We start from the raw sequence: 24,672 nt of genomic DNA on the forward strand, positions 1-24,672 counted from the left end.
CACAAAAAAATCCTCAAAGACCAGAGACTTAAAGGGAAAGGGGTAGACTTGCTAAAGGCTTTAAGGAAGTTGATACTCTCGAGTTTGAGCCTTCAGACTAGCAGGGGTCAGCAAACATTTTCAGCAGGGGGCTGGTCCACTGTCCCTCAGACCTTGTGGAGGGCCGGACTATATTTTTTGGGGGGGAAAGAAGAAGAACGAATTCCTATGCCCCACAAATAAACCAGAGATGCATTTTAAATAAAAGCACACATTCTGCACATGTGAAAACATCAGGCAGGCCCCACAAATAACCCAGAGATACATTTTAAATAAAAGGACACATTCTACTTATGTAAAAACATGCTGATTCCTGGATTGTCCGTGGGCCAGATTTAGAAGGTGATTGGGCCGGATCCAGCCCCCAGGCCTTAGTTTGCCTACCCATGCTCCGGAGGCTCAGATGGAAGCACAGGAACAGCCAGAAAGCCTTTGCCCCTTTGAAGGGGCTCCCATTCAAGAGCTGCTTCAAATGGTGCTTTTGCTTTAATCCGTGCTCTGCTAATCTAGCCCTGGCTGTGCAGTTTTCTCCCCTGTGGGGAATGGGTTTGTGCAGCCAATACAAGATTAAACCCTGCGCTCTTGCCTATTAGCTGACATCAACAGTGACGCCAGCTGATGGGTGGCTAGGCGTAGTATGGGGATAGAAGGTATTGTGAGAAATTGGACACCTTGGTGGGCCATGTTTGGCCCATGGGCCAGAGATTCTACACCTAGTGCCCTGTAAGTCATGCCACCAGCAGTTGTATGGTGAAATCTCTGAATGCCGGCATTGGACACTCCTGTACTAGTGGCACACAAACTAAAAGCAAACTGTGGCATTGTTCCCTGGATGCCACGCTCTTTGAGCAAGCTGATTTCCCCCACTGAGAGCAGCAAGACCATTGCAATACAGAACGTGCTCTGGTGGGCCTGGGGAGAGGCATTATTATATTATATTATATTATATTATATTATATTATATTAATTTATCATATATCATATTACTATTCATTTAACAAAATTCTTATGCTGCCTGATCATAGCAAAACCTCTTAAGTGATTTACAAGAGAGATTGAAATTAGCACTGAAAGCAGTTAACAACTGTAATTAAAACCATTAATTGAATAGAATGTTGACTCTAAGGCGGTAGTCTTCCAAGTAAAGGCTAGCAGCAAATGAAGCTGTCTGATACCTCGTCAGACAATTTGTCGATAGATCTACTCAAACTGGCAGCACCTCTCTTTCGCATCACCTGCTGCTTGAACATTTTTAACTGGAGATACTGGGGGACTGTACCTGAGACATTCTGCAAGTGAAGCATGTGTTCGATGACTGAGCTGTGATTCCCCTTCACAAACTGGAGGTATCTAAATGGCACTACATCCCCGTGTCGCGCTAGTGCCTTTTATTTACTGCAGGATGAAATGGTTTTGTCCCTCGGGTCTTCACAACTTTGGCCCCTGTATAATACTGATGCATCTTAAATCCAATGTATCAAAATTTGTTGCAATGCCACCTAAGAATTTGTTTTAAATTTAGCCTCCTAAGAATTGCATTCACTGGTTACTAAACTGGAGCGTGACGTGGAAATTGGCATACAAAAGCAATCCTGACCAGGCCTCTTAATACATATTGCTTAAAAGGTTTATTACTATCATTTTTATTGTCATTTAAAAAAGCACCACCTCACTTAAATTAGAATGGTGATGCCTCATTTCCTGAAGAGCGGGTTTCTTTGTTTCTTGCTTATTCTCTTACCTTACTCAAGAGTAAATTGCACCAGTACCCTGCATTTCTTCCTTTTCCCTTCATATTTTGTGCTGAAAGAATACAGGAGGTCCCCCTCCCTCCCTCTCTCTTTTTTTAAAAAAACCCCAGCACTGAGGTGCTCTGCCTGTTAGTGATATCCAAAACAGCTGTTCCACGATAAACCCAGGACAGCTGCATGACAGTGTGTGAAAAAAAACCAAAAAACCCAGCAGCCTCATGTTCCTAAAACTTGAGCTCGCATTTGCCACGTTTTCTGCAGGGCAGCAATTTAGAGACATTAAAATTCCTTGGCGTTACTTATTAAAAAGTACATGCCTTAGGCAGATAGAAATACAATTAGAAAACATGTAAGTGTTTCTGTTCATTGCTGAGGGCTCCTAGGCCAAACCTTTCACAACAGTCTATTTTGAAACCAGGCATGATGTTAACTCAAGCCGAAACCTGTGCAGTGGGATTTTTGAAGGCCCTGTGAAGTATCTCTGTGCCTTTGGTGGGAAGGGTCAGCATCCTGCAATTTGGAAGGTAGCCTGGAGCACCAGATTTGACAAGCGGGCAAATTATTTTTATTTATTTATCAAATTCGTATACCGCCCTTCACCTGTTGATCTCAAGGTGTCTGGGAGAACCTCCTGGCTTTCCTCGGTGACAAGTTGCTGTGACTAAGGAAATGCAGAAGAAATTAGAGAAATGTTGTTGGCATAGAATTGGCTGCTTGATTTCTAATGGCCAGGAATATTCTGGCCAGTGTGGTGGTAGTATCCTGACCACAACTGCCTGTAGTTCACACCTCAAAGCACAGTGTCATAGGAATTAAGGACTTGGTGCTTGATGTATAGAGTCCCATGGTACCTATACACCCAAATAGCCCCCTGTTTTTTCACAGTTATCAATTTTTTAAACAAAACGTTACACCTAGATGTGTGTGCCTTTTATTGTAATTGTATAATTCAAAGAGTTTTTATGAGATCTGGAATGGGGTTTAAGAACTCTTTGTTAAATAACACCTGGAGTTACTGGAAGACACATAGCACCAAACAAAATCATCTTCCTTTAAGTAATTAATTGTAATTTCTCCTTTTGTAATTAATTGTAATTTCTCCTCCTGCCCTTTTAATATTGACAGATAATTGGAGCTTATTACTGGATTAGAGTAGACAGGAATACTGAGCAAGGGGTAGGAGGTTGGTTTTCAGGGAGAACTGTTAATTATTATTTTTTTGAATTTGTGAAAACAAAATTAATTTACACAGGAAGTAACAGGACAAAAACTACAAATACTTTTAAACTCAGTCATTACAAATGACTTAAAATTTGGTTAGGAATTATTAATAACCAATTAAATGTTAGTTAAACAAGCAAATTACATTGTGCATTCCAGTTTTCATTTGCGTGGAACTATATGACTGATATGAATAGGGGGGGAACTATATAGCACTCCTAGAAAATCTAGTTGCTTTGCAGCAAGTTTTGCACCTCTGCCTCAGCTCGATGTTCAGAAATGAATTTTTGATTTTCTACTGTGAAGTTATCAGCAACATTTGGTGCTTTTATGCATGCGATTTGCTGATGTGTGAAATCCAGGTTGCTTAATGAGCATCTAATAAAAACAGCGTAGGGAAAGTAAATGATATAAAAAGAACTCGTCAAACATATATCACTCATTCGAGATACTTTTAGTCTTTCGGCTGGATGTAGTTATTTGTACAGCTGGAAGATTTCAAGCTCTATATGTTGCAGAGCTCCGCTTGTTGACCTTCTGACATCAATCAACTATGAATGGGTCATGGCAAGGCAAAAAAACTGGAGTAGAATTCCAACAGAGTGCAGGTTAATTTACAGCTCTGGTTTCCACTGAACACACAGTTATAGTTTTATATGGTATGAAATCTATTTGTTTTTAAAAATAACTATCAATGTTTCTTGTCCTTTTTTGGCTGTGAGATATAACTTTAGCTTGTTTTGTTTTGTGGGCGTGTGGGGTACTGTATTTGGATTTTTATCTTTAGAGCTTAGTGCAACAACACTATTTAGATACAAAAGGGATTTCTGTGTAGAGTGTGAGATAGGAAATCTTTTTCAGCCTCTTTAAGTGATGCCTAAAGGTGACGCGGTGGTGGGTTAAACCACAGAGCCTAGGACTTGCCGATCAGAAGGTTGGTGGTTCGAATCCCCGCGATGGGGTGAGCTCCTGTTGCTCGGTCCCTGCTCCTGCCAACCTAGCAGTTCGAAAGCACATCAAAGTGCAAGTAGATAAATAGGTACCGCTCTAGCAGGAAGGTAAATGGCATTTCTGTGTGCTGTTCTGGTTCGCCAGAAGCGGCTTAGTCATGCTGGCCACATGACCTGGAAGCTGTATGCCTGCTCCCTCGGCCAATAAAGCGAGATGAGTGCCGCAACCCCAGAGTCGGTCACGACTGGACCTAATGGTCAGAGGTCCCTTTACCTTAATCTCTGTATCATAGACTACATTCACTTTTGCTCATTTCCTACAGAACCTAGGTAGCACCACTATCAGGGAGAGTGGAGAGATGCTTAAAAACGCAGGAGGTGCTGTAGCATCCCTGCTTAAAACACGCCTCTGATAAAAAGCAAGAAGCATCACCATAGTTCAGGGAAACATATTAGCCAGGCAAAAACACCCAAGAAAGGACTGGAGCAGAGCCAGTCAGGCAGTATGGCCAGGACTTGATCTGGGGAGGCTATCCTGGCCAATTAGCAAAACTGCCCTTTGAATCTTGACCATTGTCCGTAAGTGTTGTATTGCTACCAGAAGTGCGTACCACTCTCAATATTACAACCCTGTGGAAGAGGATTGGATTTTGTCTCTGGCCACTTTCACACCATAAATTTAAAGCACCGCTTTAAAGCAGTCAGCATATGCGCTGCCGGGGTGCAAAGATCCGCTCTGCACACCCAAATTTAGTTTAGCCGCCCCCAAATTAACTTTTATTAAGCTTTTTTGGGAAGGGGGAACCAAAAGTTGTTGACCTTTTTTTGGGGGGGGGATCGCTCACCTGTAACAACAGTGCAGCGGAAAATACTGCATTTGATGGAGTAACAGAGTGGAAGAGGAGGGGACGGGGGCTTTCGCTCCATTGCTTTCCACTGCTGCCGATCGAGAGGGACCAGTATACAGTAGGTATCCATTTGGTGCCCCCCAGAATTTGGCTCCCAGGTGTCCTTCACCCCTTGCACCCTGGGTAAAGACAGCCCTGGCAATCAGGGTTCCCTACACCCAAAGAATTCTGGAAACAGAGCTTTCTTAAGGGTGCTGAGAGTGGCTGGGAGACCCCATTTCTGCCCCAGAGCCACAATTCACAGAGCTCTCTGGGCAGAGGGCTTGACTCTTAAACCATTCTGGGAACTGTAGCTCTGGGAAGGGCTAATAAGCTCCTAATAGCTCTCAGCACCCTTAAGAAACTACAGCTCCCAGAATTCTTTGAAGGAAGCTATGGTTGATTGTGGGACGCGGGTGGCGCTGTGGGTTAAAGCCTCAGTGCCTAGGGCTTGCCGATCGAAAGGTCGGCAGTTCAAATCCCCGCGGCAGGGTGCGCTCCCGCTGTTCGGTCCTAGCGCCTGCCAACCTAGCAGTTCGAAAGCACCCCTGGGTGCAAGTAGATAAATAGGGACCGCTTACTAGCGGGAACGTAAACGGCGTTTCCGTGTGTGGCTCTGGCTCGCCAGAGCAGTGATGTCACGCTGGCCACGTGACCTGGAAGTGTCTTCGGACAGCGCTGGCCCTTGGCCTCTTTGAGTGAGATGGGCGCACAACCCTAGAGTCTGTCAAGACTGGCCCGTACGGGCAGGGGTACCTTTACCTTTATGGTTGATTAAAGTGGTATCTCAGCGCTTTAAATGTATGGTATGAATGTGGCTTCTGCGTCCCTGAAATTGTCCACTTTTTAGTCATTGAAAAATGTCTTAAGTAGCTACATGAGAAACTTCCTGCCAGTTTTATCTAACTAGAAGTAAAATGTAAAGGTAAAGTAGCAATTTATCTGGTAGAAGATTAAGCCTTAAAAAAACAACTCCTACAGCAAGGTTACCTTCAGGATTGTGCTGATCTGTACAATGCATTGTACTTAATGTTCAAGCCAAGCTCCCTAGTGAGAAGAGTTTGTTTTGTGGAGTTGGCAAACATTAAAGGTTAAGTTTTAGAACGTTATTGTGCCCGCAGGTGACCTAGACTTTTGCAAAGGTGCTTTTAAATTTCATCTTCTTTGTCATGAAGTATAGAAACAATACTCATAGTCTGAGTGATTTTTTAAAAAAATCTGAAAAAACGAACAGAGGCTATTTTTGTGAGGGAGAAAAAACCCAGTGGAGCAAGCTTAGTTTGAATCCAGCCTTTAATCACATGCTCCCAAGTTGGCTGTTAATGATCAAAAAGGCCTTGTAGCAATTTGAACTGCTGCCAGCATCACCCACTGCTGGAAAAATAAAATAATTAACTTAAACCAACATGCTGAGATGCAACTGTGGCCGCATATCTGTGCTGAAATTATGCATGGATCTTTGCCAGAAGGTAGCAATGGAAGCACGTGGAGAAAACGGCAGGGAGTTGCAAGCAGTGTTTATATATGTGCAATTGTAGTTAACTGTTGAAATAATTGTATGTCAGCCCATAATCTGGATGCTTCTGTAGACTTGCTAGTTGTCGCTCGGCCCAAATCCTGATGAATGCCTCCAATGTACATTAACGGTTGGGGAAGGGAACAGGACTGGGAGAATTCTAGCCTCTTTTAGGTTTAACTTAACGTTACCAGACGTCCCCGTTTCCCAGGGACAGTCCTTGGATTTACAAATCAGTCCCCTGACAAAATCCATTGAAGTTGAAAAGTGTCCCCGGATTCATTGAAAAAAATCTGGTAACCTTAGTTTAACTTGCATGTCTGTTGGGGACATGCAGGAGATATATCCCAAACTTTCTTCTTTACAAGCAACCAGCACAATGATTGTCTTCCCTGCCAACCCCAACTGAAAGATAGAACATGAAAGAGGAAAGAGAAAATAAGAATCAACAGAGAAAGATACAGGAAGGAAGAAAAGACAGGAAATTTGGGGAAGTGAAAAAGACAGTGAGGGAACAAGAAAAATAGGTGTGCCTTGAAAAGAATGGGGGATTAAAGGGATACCCCCCTCCCAGTCGTTTGGGGAGAGATATTATTCCTTATCCTGTAGTTTGGTACCGAGGTTCCATTCCACTATAAAGCCGAGCCCCAAATTATAATTTTTGTGACCAGGATTTTCTCTCAGTTACAAAGTGGCTATTATCCCTTCAAAATATGCTGAAGTTTCTGTTTTTATTTACTTTTATGTTTTGGTATACTAAGGGTTAATGCGGGATTTTCACAAAATGGCTGCTTGAAAACTCTATACAGGCAACTCCCCATTAACACGGGAGTGCGCTCCAAGGCCCCACATGGGTCAGCATAAGCCTGCCCCGCCCTCTTCCGGTGCCAAAAATGGCGCATGTGTGCAATATGTGCACAAATGGGAAGTTGCCTGTAGTTATTTCTTGACTCGTATATTATTTACAATGCTTTCTAGAATTCAGTCCAGGACGCCAACTTCCTAATATCTGTATATCTGCCCAGTTTGTCTGGTGACTTTGTACTTCTTGGCCAGTCTAGTTCAGTCTGTAAACCCGCCTTCTGCCTGTTGGGCCTAGCAGAGGAAAGAGGCCTCATCTCAGCCTGGGAGATGTTCCCTTCTGTTGACCTGACTTTTCCAGAAGTTTAGTCATTGTGGTGTGAGTTAGCTGTGCTTCCTTCAATGCTGGAGGTTGGACAACCCTTGGGTTCCCTTCCAACCCTACAACTCTACGAATCTTTGAGTCTTCTTCGAGGATCAGTTCTCCAGGACAGGTGTAGGACAAAACTAAGACTAGCAAATGGGAACCAAGCTCCAGGAATACTGGGAATGGCAGTAAGACACAGCAGACTCCTATCCTGCGCTGTTATACATGAGAAAAGAAAACAGTAGGGTGGGAGAAGGAAGGACAAGGAGTTGAAAGGAGAGTCAGCAGCTTGTCCTGTGATCTGCTAAGCTGCCTGTTGAAAGAGAGAGAACGAACTGTGCTCCCAAGCCAAAGTTCTGCTGAAGGTTGAACAGGAAGGAGTCCCTTCAAGGCCAGAGGAGAACTGCAGCTGCTGGAGGCACTTTTTGGACCACAGGCTGCTGAAACTAACACTACTTTGCTTTTGGCAGAAGTTCAGTGCTGGCTAGGACAAGGACAAAGTCTGTGTCCGTAGGGATGTTTAAATAGAGACAGAGGGTGGAAATTGCTTTCTTTTAACCCATGTCTCATTCCGTCACTTCAGTTGCTAATCATCTGTATATACTTTCAGCGTCAAAGTTCATTTCTCATCTGTTTCTTTTTTTAAAAAAGAAACCACTTAGCACCTTATGAAATCCCATATGACCAACTGTACAAAAACATATTTCACACAGGGTTTTTCTTGACACTGCACAAAACATGTCTAGCTAAACATTAGAATAAATCCCAGAGCATTCTCATTTGTGAAAGCTTTGACAAAAGAATGATTCCATAGAAAATTTAAGCTTTTTTTTTTTTTTAAAAAAGGGCTTGGAACCAGAAAGAAAGATGAGGCCATAACAGTATCAAAATGGCAGGGCTCTTTTTTTGCCATAAAACTTTTTGGACTCCTGCTCTGTCATCTCATTGCTTTAGTATTCCATGCAACATTCCCAAATCCCTTAGCACTTGGATATCAGGAGGCAGAAATCTTCAGAATGTTGGAATCAAAGCACGTTGGAAATAAGGGATGCTTGAAGAGACCTCAAACTTGTTAAATTTGAAAACATTAAATAATGTGGCACTCTTTTTCTGACCCACTGCTCCTTTCCCCCAAAATGATGTGTTTGGGAGAGCTAATCTCACAGAATCAGGTGATCTGAACCAAGTTCATTTCCCTTACAATTGTGCTCTAAGGGAGGATTAAAATTTCATTATTTTATTAATATGCATTATGCAGAGAATTCAGGATAACCATACTGTAGGAGTTTATTTCACTTATACCATCACACTTCAATTATTTTTTAAAAATAAAATAAAATACAGATAATTCTGAATCCTCACTCCACTTTCCCCCAGGTTTTTTCCAAGCCTTTCACAACCCGGAATCAGTGTCTATACACTTCTTGGTAACAACTATTTATAATAATGTTCTTTTTCCTTTTTGTAGGTCCTTTTGTTCTGCATTACTGCTGCCCTGTTTATGTTCTTTTTCAGGTATGTTGTCCTATATTTTTTTCATACTTTATGTTAAAGGGTAATTTGAAAAACCTTGGCCGGTTTTTATAACTTCATGTTTTTCTCCAAATTAAAAAAAGAAGAAGTTTAGATTTATTCCAAAAAACAGGTTTGGTAGTAATTACCTTACACTGCAAATTTTTAAGCTTCTTGAAATCTTATTCTGCAGTACCATCTGCTAAAAAGGCAGTGGAAGAAGGAGTGTCCTGTAAGGATCCACTTATTCATCTGTGTATAAAGAGAAAACGATAATGTTTTCATGGACTGCCACCTACTAATGAAATTCTGCAACTGCCTACTATTACTAGTCTTAAAAACCAGCCAAAATATTCCTAGTACTGGAAAAAGTTGTGATGATGTTCTGAAAAATAAACTTTTCTTGGATTCTCTTTAGGATAATGGCGTCTTACTAATAATTTTTTAATTCTGCCCTAATTACCTTGGGTTATTTTCCATTTGGGGGGTGGGCTAGGAATCCTGACAAGTAAATAAAAGAATTCAGGAGCTAACAAATAAAGTGATAATCGGATTATTTGCATAGCTCAAGATCCACTCTCTCCTCTCACACACAACAGTTGGCTTAAATGTTGGTCATTTCGTTAATGCTGCAAAATATTTTCCCTGCATGCTACAAACACTAGTTCAGGTCTGGTGGTTCCTGGTGCCATGAAGCATTTGAAATCCTTTTTTGTGGCTGCCTTCCATTTCTGGATATTCAAAAAATCCATTTCCTTTGCCACTTATTATATGCTTTGCTAATGAATTAAATCTGATGTAGGCTAGTACAGTGCATGAAATAATACCACAATAATTTTGATAGTCGTTAAGGTGCCACAAGCTTCTTTCTTGTTTTTAAGAACTCATTCCTTAACTGGGCTAAAACTTAATGGCCCTCATAAGTATGGCCATATATGCCTACAGTCTTTGCGGCTCATTTCATGTATCTGATGTAAGGACGTCCGCTAGTGTAATGCAGTTTCCCCCCCCGTTGTCCTTCCCCTGCGCCCATCCCAGATTGGCTTTGGGTGTGTGTGTGTCTAGAGAACCCCAAAAACAATTTTGCAGGGGGAGGAGATGGGAGATTGTTCCGTTGGGCATCCAGAAATCCTTGCGCTGGCGAAATGCTTGTAGCAGCATGGCGCTGAATTCCTCTCTTAGTCTCTAAGGTGCCGTGCTAAAGCACCTTTTGACCCTTGATTCCTCCGTTCCCTAAATTGCTTCATTATGCCTTATATTGGGTACTCTGCTAAAGTAACTACAACTTTCCAGCTCTTAAAGGTTTCTGAAGGAAACATGGTTACTTCCATTTGTTAGCTGTGACTTTCCCAAATAGTGGCAAAAACTTGGAAGCTTCTCTTTTATAATAATTCCAGTCATTAAGTAATTTCCAATTGCTAGTCAGGAACATACTTGGTGCATATGTTGGGGTGGAGCTGGAGAAATTGTTAGAAGATGGAGGGGAAATGGCTTTTGATACTAGCAGCCATCTCTGTTTTGTTTTTCTGCTGTTACACAGTTGGCGCAGGAGGCCTTCCCAGGTTATCTTGAGCGGGGCGGGGGGAAGGAAAATAACTGGCCAATAACTTCATAGAAGGTTCTGAATTTGACCAGTTTCAACAGGGTCTTCTCAATGTTTCCTGTAGTTTTGAGCAAAATCATAAAGTAGGCCTGAACACAAATTAGAACATGAATGCAAATATTTATTCAATATTATTCATATCTATCTGTTTATATTCCTTTTGTTCCTTGCTGAGAGTCTAAGCACAAGTATCAATAAATTAACATGTAACACACCCCTCCTAAAACAAGCCCTTCCTTTATTTATTTTTCATTTTATTTATTAACTTCTATACTGCCCTTCATCCTAGGATCATGGGACGGTTTGCAAGATAAAAACACAAAAATAAACAACATAATAACAATCAAAATGATAACACCCCCCCACAAATAGATTGCTTAATTAGCCAGAGACCTGAAAGAAGAGGAGTGTTTTAATAATAAGAATAAGAATAAATTTATTTATACCCCGCCCATCTGGCTGGGTTTCTCCTGGGTTTTTGCCTGGTACCTAAAGATACGTAATGAAGGCACCAAGCAAGCCTCCCTACGGAGAGCATTCCACAAATTGGGAGCCAAAGCAAAAAGGCACATCAGGTAGGGTCACAAACGAGGAGTACAGGCTCCAGGTCAGTTCATATGGGGGGATGTGGTCCATGAGGTACAGTGGTACCTCAGGTTACAGATGCTTCAGGTTACAGACTCTGCTAACCCAGAAATAGTACCTTGGGTTAAGGACGTTGCTTCAGGATGAGAACAGAAACCATGTGGCGGTGGCGGGAGGCCCCATTAGCTAAAGTGGTACCTCAGGTTAAGAACAGTTTCAGGTTAGGAGCGGACCTCCAGAACGAATTAAGTTCTTAACCTGAGGTACCACTGTACTGCAGTCCTGAGCCGCTTAAGCCTTTATAGGTCAAGGGCAACACTTTGAATTGGGCTCAGAAACCAATTGGCAGCCAGTGCAATCGGGACACTATTGGTGTAATATGCTCAAACTGTCCACAGTACTACAAGCCACTAAAATGTTAAAAGATATTTTGCTTTCATACTCCAAAAGCTCTGGGGAATCTATTATGTTGCAAGGTTGACAGAAATGGTAGAGAGTTGTGTTGGTCCTTCAGAAAAAATTCTAAAAGCCAAAATAGGGTAAGTGATATTAGGATGAACCAAAATGCCACGCTGTTGTGACCAAACTACCAAGTTCTCCAGAATTCTTCTTTAGGATCGTGCTCAAAACAGAATGGGGTGTGTGCAAAGAAAGGAAAGCCTCAAAGCATTCAGTGTGTTTGAATTGCTTCATTTGGTGAAGAAGCATAGATATTTTCATTTGGATATTGTCAGCGTTTCTATGATGCTGATTTTGAGAAGGGAGAGCAAGCCCCCAAATCTTGGCGACAAAGCTTGTGGCTGGTAAGTCGTTCAAGTAGTTTAAGTTGAACAAATTGCATAAACCTCTTCTAAACCTGCTCATGGGATCTGTGAAGGAGGAAAACAGTCATAATTCTGTCTGCTTTTTCCTTGGCTAGCTTATTTCTCACTTGGCGTCTTTCATGATGATCACATCGTTTTGTGGCTGACCTTTGCTTTATGACAGCTCTTTTCATTGTCTTAACTTGGCTGTGGTGATGCATGCTAAAATCAGGCATTTTACCAAGGCATCTCCCTTAACCAGTCTGTGATCCCGGCAGTCTAGCAAACAGCTTAAATGAGTTTACAACAAATGTGAGCAGAAAATAAATCCAGCAGGCCGTCTTGCTGGCTGTTAGGTTAGATTACTCAATTTTCGAAAGCAACAAGATATTCTGCAGTACTAATGTGATTAGTATGTGATGGTTAATTCTCTCCCATTTCCATTTCCCCCCAATTCTGTATGGGTGATAGCCATCCAAGTCACACCCACAGTATACCCACTAAAATGAAAGGTCTCCACCCCACTAATTTCCATATGTCTACACTGAATACGACTAACATTGCAAAATGTGTTCATCTTGAAGCCATATATAGCTCTTGTGACAACATAATTTTATATAGTGCTAGCGATGTGTTAGATGCTGTAGAGAACACTGAAATGGATCTGTCCTGGTTTTGAAAGTCACTGCGGGCTAAACGATTGCCCACGCAGCGGTATTCTTTTGTGTTCCAGGTGTGTATGTTTGTGTGTGTGTTGATACTGAATGCTCGGCAGCATAAAATAGCTTGTCGTTCGTTAAAAGTGTGGCTTCCAGGCACCCTATGACAGAGGACAATCAGTTCAGTTCATCTTCCAGCTCCCCTTCCCTGGCCATATTCTTGAAGGCATTGCAAGAAGCAGTAGCACCATCATGATATGGGACACCAGGTCAAGAGATCTGCAGGTACTATGGCAAGAAGGCTAACTAGAGAGGGAGAAACAGTAGACAGCCTGGTGTAACTGGAAAATGAAATGGGGCTCAGGAAAAGATGGGAGAAGCTCCTGCAGCATAAAATAGTGACATATCAAGAATTAAGCATCATCTGTGGCTGTCAGCCACATGGAACTCTTATATGTGTCCCTTAGACTTTGAAGCTTTGTTGCCTTCATAAATCATGCCCTGATTTTTCTGTGATCTCCTTCATTCTTTCTTTAGATTTTCTCCTGTGTCTAAATTCATCCTTTCCACTGCATTGGAATATGGTCGATGTGTGCCTTTCAAGTTTCCTGTTTTTTTAAAATTAAAAAAAGACAACAAAAAACTACTCAGTAATAGCTGGCTTAGATACGTAGAAGACCAAACAGATAGCTTTACTATCCTATACGTGTTTACCTGGCATTCAGCCCTTCTGTGGTCTAATGGGGCTTACTCTTGAGTATGCATGGTTCAGATTGTGCTATAAATGGTTTCTCCAACTTCTGTTGAATGATGGCAGAGTTTCACAAATGATGGTTTTGAAGGCAAAAGCATGAGTGGTGTTTGGCTTTTATCTACTGCAGCATGAAAAATTATGTACTCAAAATTGCTGACTGCATGTTTTGGGCTTCTAGATTGATCAGCTGTTAGAGACATGGTCCACAAGCCCGCTTCATTTTGAGTTCCCAGAAGCCCTTGACTTCTAACGCTGAAGTGCTGAGTGTATTGAGAGCCTTTAAAAAATCTGGGTTGGATAGCAAGGTCTATATTTGGCTGCCCCAAATATTTGGCTGCCCCAAAGGTTTACTTTCCAAAATCCAAGTAAAGATATTGCCAGTTTCATTCAGAACTAAATCCTTGCCAGTTCCTTTAATGTTGATTTCTGTAGATCATTTTAAAATGTAATGATCTGGTGCAGAACTGCATTCCTTTTACATGCGTTAAAAACTACTGCGATAATTGTCTAGAGCATTTTTTACTTGTCCCTGCCTTTTTACCAAATCAAATTTGAATCAGTAGATATGGAGGTGAATATTAAGGAGCAGTGTCTTTATCCATGTGTATTCTTGAACTCATAGGGACGCGGGTGGCGCTGTGGGTTAAAGCCTCAGCACCTAGGGCTTGCCGATCAAAAGGTTGGCGGTTCGAACCCCCGCGGCGGGGTGCGCTCCCATTGTTCGGTCCCAGCGCCTGCCAACCTAGCAGTTCGAAAGCACTCTCGGGTGCAAGTAGATAAATAGGGACCGCTTACTAAGCGGGAAGGTAAACGGCGTTTCCGTGTGCGGCTCTGGCTCGCCAGAGCAGCGATGTCACGCTGGCCACGTGACCCGGAAGTGTCTTCGGACAGCGCTGGCCCCCGGCCTCTTTGAGTGAGATGGGCACACAACCCTAGAGTCTGTCAAGACTGGCCCGTACGGGCAGGGGTACCTTTATTATTGAACTCAGTTTAAGGGAGAGTTTACAAATTTCCAAAAATTCCTCCTTCCATATGTTGCCAGTGCTATGCTCTTTTGTAAACAAAAATAAATAAAAGGAGGGAGTTAGTTTGTTAAATAAAAGGATTCTCATAATATGTGCAGTATCTTCTACTCTAGGTTTTTTTTGTCTCCTACGCATTTTACTGTTCTTTTATATAGTCAAAGAATACAAAATTAACTAGGTTGATGTTAAAATATTTACCTCATACAGTGGTAAAAATCCATATAGAGTAAGCCAAACCTTTTGTTCTATTCATGACACATACCTAAATGCCAGCTTACTGAAACATACCTTTAAGAAAATCCAGCAATTTTCTTGATGTTATATGGGCAACGGCTTAGATTGGTTGCTATGGTAGTTAATCCTTACTGGTGATTCACAATGGACATGTCTTAATTCATCTGTTCTAAACTTTGGAAAGGAAAGTGTAAAGCTAGGGTTGCAAGCAGAAACTAGTTATTAAGGATGCAAGAGGTTTCTGTCCATTTATTTCAACAAAAAAGGAAGAGAATGAAACTGGCACCCTGATACATACATCTGTATATCCTCCCCTTTTCTATGCAAACAAGTCACCAAGATTTCAGTTGAATTTTGCTCCCATATTTGAGTGCATCTCAGTTACAGCTCAAGACAAGTCTCCCAAACTTGTACAAAAGGAGTCCTATTAACTTCAGTGATTGTCTGCAAGATCAAAGTCCAAGTCCACTTCTGAAGAGATGAGTGCGAGAAATCCCGCAAAATAATGTGTGCCAATTTAGCTACCATTTTTGTTTGGCCTCATTTGTTCTCTGTATTGTGAGAACTCTTTGAAATCTTAATGGAACTTGAGATAGAAGGTATTCTATTTGCTGCATAAATTTATTTGCAGCACTAGGGTTGTTGGTTTTTTTGGAGGGGAACGATGATTAATGAAATATGACCCCAATGCCATTTAGGTAGTGCCTCATAACCTGTGATTCAGGTAATGCAATCTTTTCTCCTCCTTTGTTCCCAGAACAGAATACCCAGACGGCCATCCGTCAGCCCGGACATTCAGCAACGTTTTTCTTTTTGCCCTGAACACCCAAGCTTGTGGAAAAAAAACAACAACCCATATGTGTTCAAATTCCGCTTCCTCCAACATTTGCATGTTGATCATCTAGGGCAGGGGTCAGCAACCTAAGGCTCATGGGCCAGAAGCAGCCCATAGAGGTCGTTTGACTGGCCCATGAGCTGCCCCCGAACCAAGTTGCCCGCTTGCGTGCTGCGCTAAACCGGCACAGCGCGGCGACATGCTTTTGTGGTGCCGAAAATTGCGTATGTGCATGTGCAGATGCCCAAAATTGCAGGGGGGGGGGCGCCCACAATCTGGCCCATGGAGGGATCTCTGTGGGACTAATCCGGCCCAGGCAAGATAAACCTTGCTGACCCCGATCTAGGGTCTCTCTTCAATGGGGCCGGCATGGCAGTTAAATAGGGGGCTGAAACAGGGCTAGAAAGAGGGTAGGGTTGAGTCCTTCCTGGAGATTTTTGGGGAAATATTGGTGTGAGTGTTTTTGTGAATAAAAGAAAACCTCATTTTTAAATAAAGCCAAATGGGAGGAAAGATTGCTGGACAGTTGAAGGATTCTGATAGCAAACAATGGCGGATTGTGGCCTTGCACAAAGGTAACAGAGCTGGGCGGGAGCAGTGGGACACAGAATGCAAGGAAAGTGTCATCCATGTGATTCGTTCTCATTTGATAATACAGTGGTACCTCGGGTTAAGTACTTAATTCGTTTCGGAGGTCCGTACTTAACCTGAAACTGTTCTTAACCTGAAGCACCACTTTAGCTAATGGGGCCTTCTGCTGCTGCCGTGCCGCCAGAGCACGATTTCTGTTCTCATCCTGAAGCAAACTTCTATTTCTGGGTTAGCGGAGTCTGTAACCTGAAGTGTATGTAACCTGAAGCGTATGTAACCCGAGGTACCACTGTATAATACATTTTGCAAAGTTTTAAAGGAAAATAGACAACATTATAGACTATACCCAGCTCAGTTTCACTACGATCCATTGAAATTAATGGACCTAACTCATGTCCATCAATTTCAGTGTGTCTTCGTTAGGTATAACCTAACACTGGATACAATCGTATATGAAAATGTGAAGCTTGTTTTTCCACATTTATGAACTCAGAGGAATGTGGGTAATGTTGGGAAGATGTCCATACATTATTTATTTTGTTATTTTGCTATTGTTTGCCTTTGCAAATTTTATAAGAACGTGTGGAACATAAACTGAACCAAACAGAATTCCCTCCAGATGACCAAAAAGCAGTTTATGTAAGCTTCCCTCCAGATGTACGCCAATCAAGAAAAAGAGAAATCAATATGTACTACATAGTAAGTTGTGTGTAACACAGGGAGTACATGCATAAAAAGCCATGCCTTGCTTCCATCCAGAAGCTTTGACCAGCAATAATTTTAATTTCATCTTGTGCATTCATTCCTGAGTGGACATCTTCTCACCAGCTGTGTGATTATGTCTCTTTATCTTAATTGAGGGTGACACATCTAAACTCTTCTATTCTTCAAGATCTAGTTGCAAAAGCGGGGAAGTATTATAAGAACTGGAAACAAGCTTGATCATCTGATGTGTATCAATGTAGTGTCTTGTTTTGGAAATGTAGGGTGTCTGCCAGGAACCCTTCTCACACATTTTCTGTGGGTCACATTAATTGTAGGACGTACTGTGTGTAGTAAACTCAACAAACATCATGGTCTTGCAACTTTCCTTCATTTCATTAATTAGTGCTTTGCCCTGTGGCATATTTGCCAATAAATGAGCTCATGACATATATATTTTTTGTCCCTAAAATCAGCTCCATTTAATACAGTGGTGCCTCGCAAGACGAAAAGAATCCGTTCCGCGAGTCTTTTCGTCTTGCGGTTTTTCCGTCTTGCGAAGCAAGCCCATTGGCAGATTAGCGCTATTAGTGCTATTGACAGTTTAAGGGCTAAAAACGGCTTTTTTAGGCTTAAGGGATTAGCGGTTTTGCTGCTAAAATGCTTTTAGCAGCTTAGCGCTTCAGAAAAAGGGGTTTTGGAGCGAAAAAACCCCTCACAATTTTTCGTCAATTTTCGTCTTGCGAAGCAAGCCCATAGGGAAATTCGTCTTGCGAAGCGCCTCTGCAAACGAAAAACCCTTTCGTCTTGCGGGTTTTCCGTCTTGCGAGGCATTCGTCTTGCGGGGCACCACTGTATTGGTAATTTAACAGATTGGGATTTGAACCAACCTTTAAACATTGTAACATTTTCAGTTAAAGTCAAGACCAGAAGTTGTTTATCTACTTCAGGCATGTCCAAAGTCCATTTCAGGGGCCCAATTTCTTCCTTCCTTTCTTTTTTTTTTTACAATAATATTTTTTATTTTCCATACATAAACATAACAGAAGAAAGAGCCAACAATAATAAAGAGAAAAGAATGAAACGGAAAAAGAAAAAAGAACATATAACATAAAATACATCAAATCACCACATAAACAAAAACTTAATTAATTAATAAAAATCCATCTTCATAAACATATTACTTGACTTCCTCAAATCTCTTCCATCTGAGTTTCTTAGTAATTATATATAGCAGTTTCCAATATCATTATCAGAGGCCCAATTTTGGCCCGCCGGTCGGTTTAATCCGGCCCCTGTGGTAGTTTATTTCCTGGGGTAAAATCCTAAACAAAACTTCAACCCTAAAAAAAACCTCAACAACCTCAACCCTAAAAAAAGCTCTGTTGTTGGGAATACATCCCTTTCTTCTTCAGTCCAATAAGCTGTCATAAAATGAAGTTTGTAGAAACACTCAGTACTATTAAATATAGTAATTTTTCTTTTATTTAATTGCAAATAGAAAAGTTCATCCTTTCAATTCCCTTCCATTTTGAATTGCATATTATATATAATGTATTCTGTGCCCCGAAGGTAGAAATCCATATAATTCACTATACCAGTTCTCATTATATTTTTTTGTATTGTGGTAGAATTCTCATGCCTTTAGGATTCCCCCCCCCCCCCGCCCAATGGCAAGTCCTTACCCATTAGCTTGACATTTTGAAATGAAGGAATGTTAATAGATTTGTATGGTTGACTTGAGTCATTGGTGGAATTTTGTTCCTTGCGGAAGTCAGCAGTGTTCATTCTGGTGTTTAATGAGGATTGATGTTGATTAGTATAATGAAGAAATCAAACCAGAAGAATAAAAAACCTAAATGAAATGCTGGATTTATGGAGCTAAAAATCATGTTGTGGGATTATGAGGGGCAAATGAAATCTGTTATGCAGAAGCAGCATCTAACAAAGTATTTGACAATGGGTCTCTTTATTAAGCCTGTTGGGAAGCACTGGCTGCTCTGCTTACAGATTAGGGGAGTTAAATCCCCAAAAAGGCTTTTAAAATGTAGGCGTTCCGTAAATTCTGGAGACTGACATTTCTTTGACTTGTGTGCGCATAAGCTTGTAAGGCCCCTGAGAAATCACTGCTTGCTAATGCTAGGTAAAGGTAAAGGGACCCCTGACCATTAGGTCCAGTCACCGACTCTGGGGTTGCGGCGCTCATCTTGCTTTACTGGCCGAGGGAGCCGGTGTACAACTTCCAGGTCATGTGGCCAGCATGATTAAGCAGCTTCTGGCGAACCAGAGCATCACACAGAAATGCCGTGTACCTTCCCGCCGGAGTGGTACCTATTTATCTACTTGCACTTTGGCGTGCTTTTGAACTGCTAGGTTGGCAGGAGCAGTGACAGAGCAATGGGAGCTCACTGCATCACGGGGATTCGAACCGCTGACCTTCTGATCAGCAAGTCCTAGGCTCTGTGGTTTAACCCACAGCGTCACCCGCAAAGTATGTAATAATGCCAGACACAGCTCCAGGAAACTGCACATCAGTTACTGAGAATTACAAGCCAACAGATCACTGTTGTGCCCATATCCAGATTGTGAGCTTCCCACAGGCACCTGGTTTGCCACTGTGAGAGTAGGATGCTGTTCCAGGTGGGATTTTTGTTCTGTTCAGTAGGGCTCTTTATGTGTTGCTATGATCCACTCATAGGGACAGCGGGTGGCGCTGTGGGTTAAAGCCTCAGTGCCTAGGGCTTGCTGATCGAAAGGTCGGCGGTTCGAATCCCCGTGGCTGGGTGCGCTCCCGCTGTACGGTCCCAGCGCCTGCCAACCTAGCAGTTCGAAAGCACCCCTGGGTGCAAGTAGATAAATAGGGACCGCTTACTAGCGGGAAGGTAAACGGCGTTTCCGTGTGCTGCGCTGGCTCGCCAGAGCAGCGATGTCACGCTGGCCATGTGACCTGGAAGTGTCTTCGGACAGCGCTGGCCCTTGGCCTCTTTGAGTGAGATGGGCGCACAACCCTAGAGTCTGTCAAGACTGGCCCATACGGGCAGGGGTACCTTTACCTTTACCTTTATGATCCACTCTGAAACAGTAGTTTCAAGAACAGGCATTCAGCCATGGCGCTTGGTGATGCATTGGAACATGGGTAGGCAAACTAAGGCCTGGGGGCCGGATCCGGCCCAATCGCCTTCTAATTCCGGCCCATGGATGGTTCCGGGAATCAGCATGTTTTTACATGCGTAGAATGTAAAATTTTATTTAAAATGCATCTCTGGGTTATTTGTGGGGCATAGGAATTCGTTCACCCCCCCCCCCATATAGTCCAGCCCCTCTACAAGGTCTGAGGGCCAGTGAACCGGCCCCCTGCTTAAAAAGTTTGCTGACCCCTGCACTGGAAGCTTTCACTGATTAGAATATGGTGGGTGGCATTTAACTCAGTTTTACTCAGGGTAGACGCATTGAAATTAATGAACATGATTATGGTCCATTGATTTCAATACGTCTAGTCTGAGTAGAACATAGTTGAATATCACCCACTGTGGCCCACCATCTGATGGGGCATTGGAAACTCCTTACAACATTAGCAGAGTTGTAACATTTATGATGGGTTAAATTTGGACAATGTATTTATAAATTGTATAAATTGTAAAAATTGTATAAATTATAAAAGATTTGAAATTTATAGAGGAAAAATAACGATATGCATGACGATGATTGATTGAAGTTGGAAGCCAGGGCGGGCGTGGGGGGTGGGGAGGAAGTTAAACAAGATGAATTTGGTGTATAATTGAATGTCAAAATGTTGTTATTCAGAAAAATCTTTTGGAAAATAAAATATTTTTTAAAAAAGAAAACTCCTTACATCAGTGTCAGAGCTAACAAGAGCATCTTCACTTAGTTAGCTGTTACCTTTCAGGCTTGTTCTATTTATCATATACTGAAATTCTAGCTCATCAGTGTATTGTTTTATCTTAATTATTTCCAGTTAAGTTTGTCTTCCCTTTCGGTGACCAGAATGAGCTCGCATGTTGGCCCATTGCTTTTCTGTCTTTTCTACTTAAGAAGCTCTGGAATTAGGAATATGTCTTTGATTCTACCTAAATTGTCCTTAACTGTAGCTTTATAATCTCTTCGTATAGCAGTAAATGAAATCAATTCACATTAGGGGAAATAAACACAGCCCATCATTGGGCAAATGCTTTGATTTGCTAGTGACTCACTAAAGCCCAAATGGATTGGATTGATGCCAGCTATGTTCCATTACAAACCTCTAAGCTGATGAGGTGTACTCTCTTTTAAGTGTAGCATCCACATGCCAGATTAGAGCTGCTGGAAGCGTGCAGTGATGTGTGCCCTTCTTCCTGGAGGCTCACCAAAACACAAATCTAAATATGTTCCAGAAGCATACAATAAATCTTTTTTAAAAATGAATTGGCTTTTGGTGGCTAAAGATAGGGCAGTGTGAAATCATGTTCATAACTGAATGGACTTTATGATTTCATTAAAAAAAATAAGGATACAAAATACAGAACTGAAGAATAAAAAAGAAAAAAGTGAAAGAAAAGGTAGAAGAAGAAAAAGGGAAAAAATTGATACATGACACCAATCCATAATTCTATTCCATTGACTTCCCGTCCATCCTTCCATGGCTCCCTAAAGTTTCCCATTTCTGCTGCATATTCTGTTTTTTCTAACTATTTAAACATTCTAATTCTTCTCATTATAAACTTTAACTACTGAACTTACTCCAAACCGACTCAAGTTCTAACATTTTTACAATGGTTTTTTAGGTAGTCTACAAATGGCTTCCATTCCCCTTTAAAACTTTTCTCTTCTTGCTCTCTAATTTTGCTGGTTAAGCTTGCTAATTCTGCATATTCCATTAATTTCACCTGCCACTCCTTTGTAGATACTATCTCCTTTCTCCATCTTTGTGCATATAGGATTCTCGCTGCTTTAGTGGCATACATAAACATATTTATTTGTTTACTTGGTAACTAGGACCTCATTATTCCTAACAGGAAAGCCTCTGGCCTCTTCGGAAAATTCTTCTGAAATATTTTTCCCCAATTCATTATAGATCATTTCCCAATGGGCTTTATGATTTCAACCTGGTTAAGCGATCAAACAAACAAGATGTATCTGCTTCCATTTGAGAACCAAGCTGTCTTGATACTTGCTGGTGTTCACACTAGTTGGTGTCAAGTGGGAAAAACCAGCTTTCTTTGTATATCCAGATTTCAAGTAGCGTCTATTTTCCTCTAAAGATCAAGTTTTTAAAAGAAGTTACTCTGATATAGTTTATTTTGGAGTTTGGTGGTCCATATGCCTAGTGTTTCCATTTACACACTGTTTCTCCTATTGACAGAGTCAGTGAGAGCGTAAGAAGTGTTGGCCTTTGTGAAAACGTATGACTATACCAACATACCACATGGAATTGAAATATATTCTGCAGCAATTACTGAAGTCTCAGTGGGTGAAATTTAATCCCTGCTGTAATTCCATTAGCTGTGCCAGTGAGAGGTACATCTGATATTTTTGAGCCAGGGTCCATTTTCTGAGAGTGTTTTATTATACAAGCTCTAATTTAATAAGCTTCCACTTTCTATACTGAGGCCCCAGTATCATGCAGTAGATGTTTAGAGGTTTTCCTTACTGCAAATAACTACTACTGTGCATTCATTACTGAAAAAAGAGGGGGGTGGGAGAGAGAATTGGAAGCATAATGGGCATGTCTTATGATACCTTAATTTTAGATCCAGCTGACTTCTATTTCTTAAATTTTGGGAAAAATAAAACACTGAGAAGGATGACTTCCTTTCAGCTTGATTCCATGTTTTAGATTAAGTCAGTAAATAAAAGTTATTGCAGCTTGTTGATCGTTATGCTTGGAGTTCTTTCAAAGGACGTCGTCGTGTTCCATAGCTCCATGTGTCTTTTCTGATGAAATTCATGCAGTCAGGCTTTCAATGTTGGAAGGAATCTGAAGAACATCTGGTCCAAATCCTCTGCTTTATGGCCCAAGTCCTGGGAACCAGCAGACCCCCTCAACTGCCTCATGGCCATTGTTAACTTGGTTTGGCCTGGCTTTGGCCCCATCTTTCTGGGTTGTGTTAACTAGGAATGGGCTTTCTAATGGAGATGGAGAAGGGAAGACCTAAGAGGTTTTCCCCAGAGAGGCAGGTTTGTGAGACGTGAGAGCATCCCCCCTTCTCCCCATTCCTAATTTCAGCATCTTTCCGCTGTGGTTTAAGAGGAGAAATGTCAGCGCGTTTCTGTGTATGGAATTGTGCCTCTTAGACACTCAAGGCAGGGATAAATTGCAAGTGTGTATACATTCATGTGTGCTTATCTGGAGATGAGAGGGGGAAGCATTTTTTTTTTTTTAAAGGTAAAGGACCCCTGGATGGTTAAGTCCAGTCAAAGGCAACTACAGTGGTACCTCGGGTTACATACGCTTCAGGTTACCGACTCTGCTAACCCAGAAATAGTGCTTCAGGTTAAGAACTTTGCTTCAGGATGAGAACAGAAATCGTGCTCCAGCGGTGCGGCAGCATCAGGAGGCCCCATTAGCTAAAGTGGTGCTACAGGTTAAGAACAGTTTCAGGTTAAGTACGGACCTCCGGAACGAATTAAGTACTTAACCCGAAGGTACCACTGTATGGGGTTGTGATGCTCTTCTTGCTTTCAGGCCGAGAGAGCCGGCTTTTGTCCACAGACAGCTTTCTGGGTCATGTGGCCAGCATGACTAAACCGCTTCTGGCGCAACGGGACCGTGACGTAAGCCAGAGCGCACAGAAACGCCATTTATCTTCCCTCCGCAGTGGTACCTATTTATCTACTTGCACTGGCTTGCTTTCGAACTGCTAGGTTGACAGGAGCTGGGACCGAGCAACGGGCACTCATCCCATCGCGGGGATTTGAACCGCCAACCTTCTGATCGGCAAGCCCAAGAGGTTCAGAGGTTTAGACCACAGCGCCACCTGTGTTACTATGTGAGAGTTCATTTGCAAACAAACTATTTCTCTTTGTCCATTGGTAAATTTCAAATAGACGGTATTACCTCCTGGAAGGTCACCTAGAGATTTGAAACGTCTTTTTTTTTTTTTTTTAATAGTATCATTGTTTATTTATTCATTTCATATAATTTATATACAGCTTGATTGTAAAAAAAGAGCCCCCTCATTAAATGCTTACAGTCAATTTGATGCAACAGTCCTTAGTTTCTCAAGCTACCGTATTCATCCCATTGATCAAAAGTGTAATTTCTCCCCTTGTTGGCTTCTGTGTGGTTGTTTGGGAATTCCTTGATACTGGCTCTCTCCAAACAGTAAAACGTATGCTCTCCTTGGTTATATCGCTGGCTCATTTTGCCAGATCCGGTTGCAGGGACAATACCTCTCTGCTTTGCCTGCAGACAAGCAGTGGAAAAATTACAACAGCACAACCAGCCACTGATTGCGTGATTCCGCGCCCCCCTCCCTCCCTCCCCCACCATTATCAGTTATTAGCGGTGGCTCTATTTCAGATATGTGACTGACTTTCTGAACCAGGAAGGTGCTTACCTGCAAGGTGAGCTGGTAGTAATGAGAGAAGCTTTTAAGGGCTAGGGTTTCAGGCGTCTCTGTCCAGAGCCATTCCTGGGGGAAGAATGAGCGGGTTTCCTTTTTAGGTCCCCTCTGTCAATCACAAAGCTCTTTTGTCCTCTTAATGCATTGATGTGACTGGCCTTTTGGCTGTTAATCATGTTCTTGTCATCCTCAGATGCGAAATAAAAGAGCGGGGAAATAGCTCTTTGGGTTCTCAGGCCTCGTGGAACAAGTTGCTTGGGGCTACAGCAGACCTC

General features: G+C 42.0%; 1 protein-coding gene across 1 annotated transcript in view; it reads left to right on the forward strand.

Moving 5' to 3' along the window:
- The window catches only part of TMEM135 (transmembrane protein 135), a 171,497-nt gene that overhangs the window by 99,504 nt on the left and 47,321 nt on the right, over positions 1-24,672 (forward strand). Inside the window, exon 6 of the mRNA XM_083436614.1 lies at positions 9,001-9,047. Coding sequence (XP_083292740.1) covers positions 9,001-9,047 — 47 coding nt within the window. The remainder of the gene's footprint in view (positions 1-9,000; positions 9,048-24,672) is intronic.

Source organism: Podarcis tiliguerta (assembly GCF_965153285.1).
Source record: "Podarcis tiliguerta genome assembly, chromosome: 4".
Taxonomy (NCBI): Eukaryota; Metazoa; Chordata; class Lepidosauria; order Squamata; family Lacertidae; genus Podarcis; species Podarcis tiliguerta.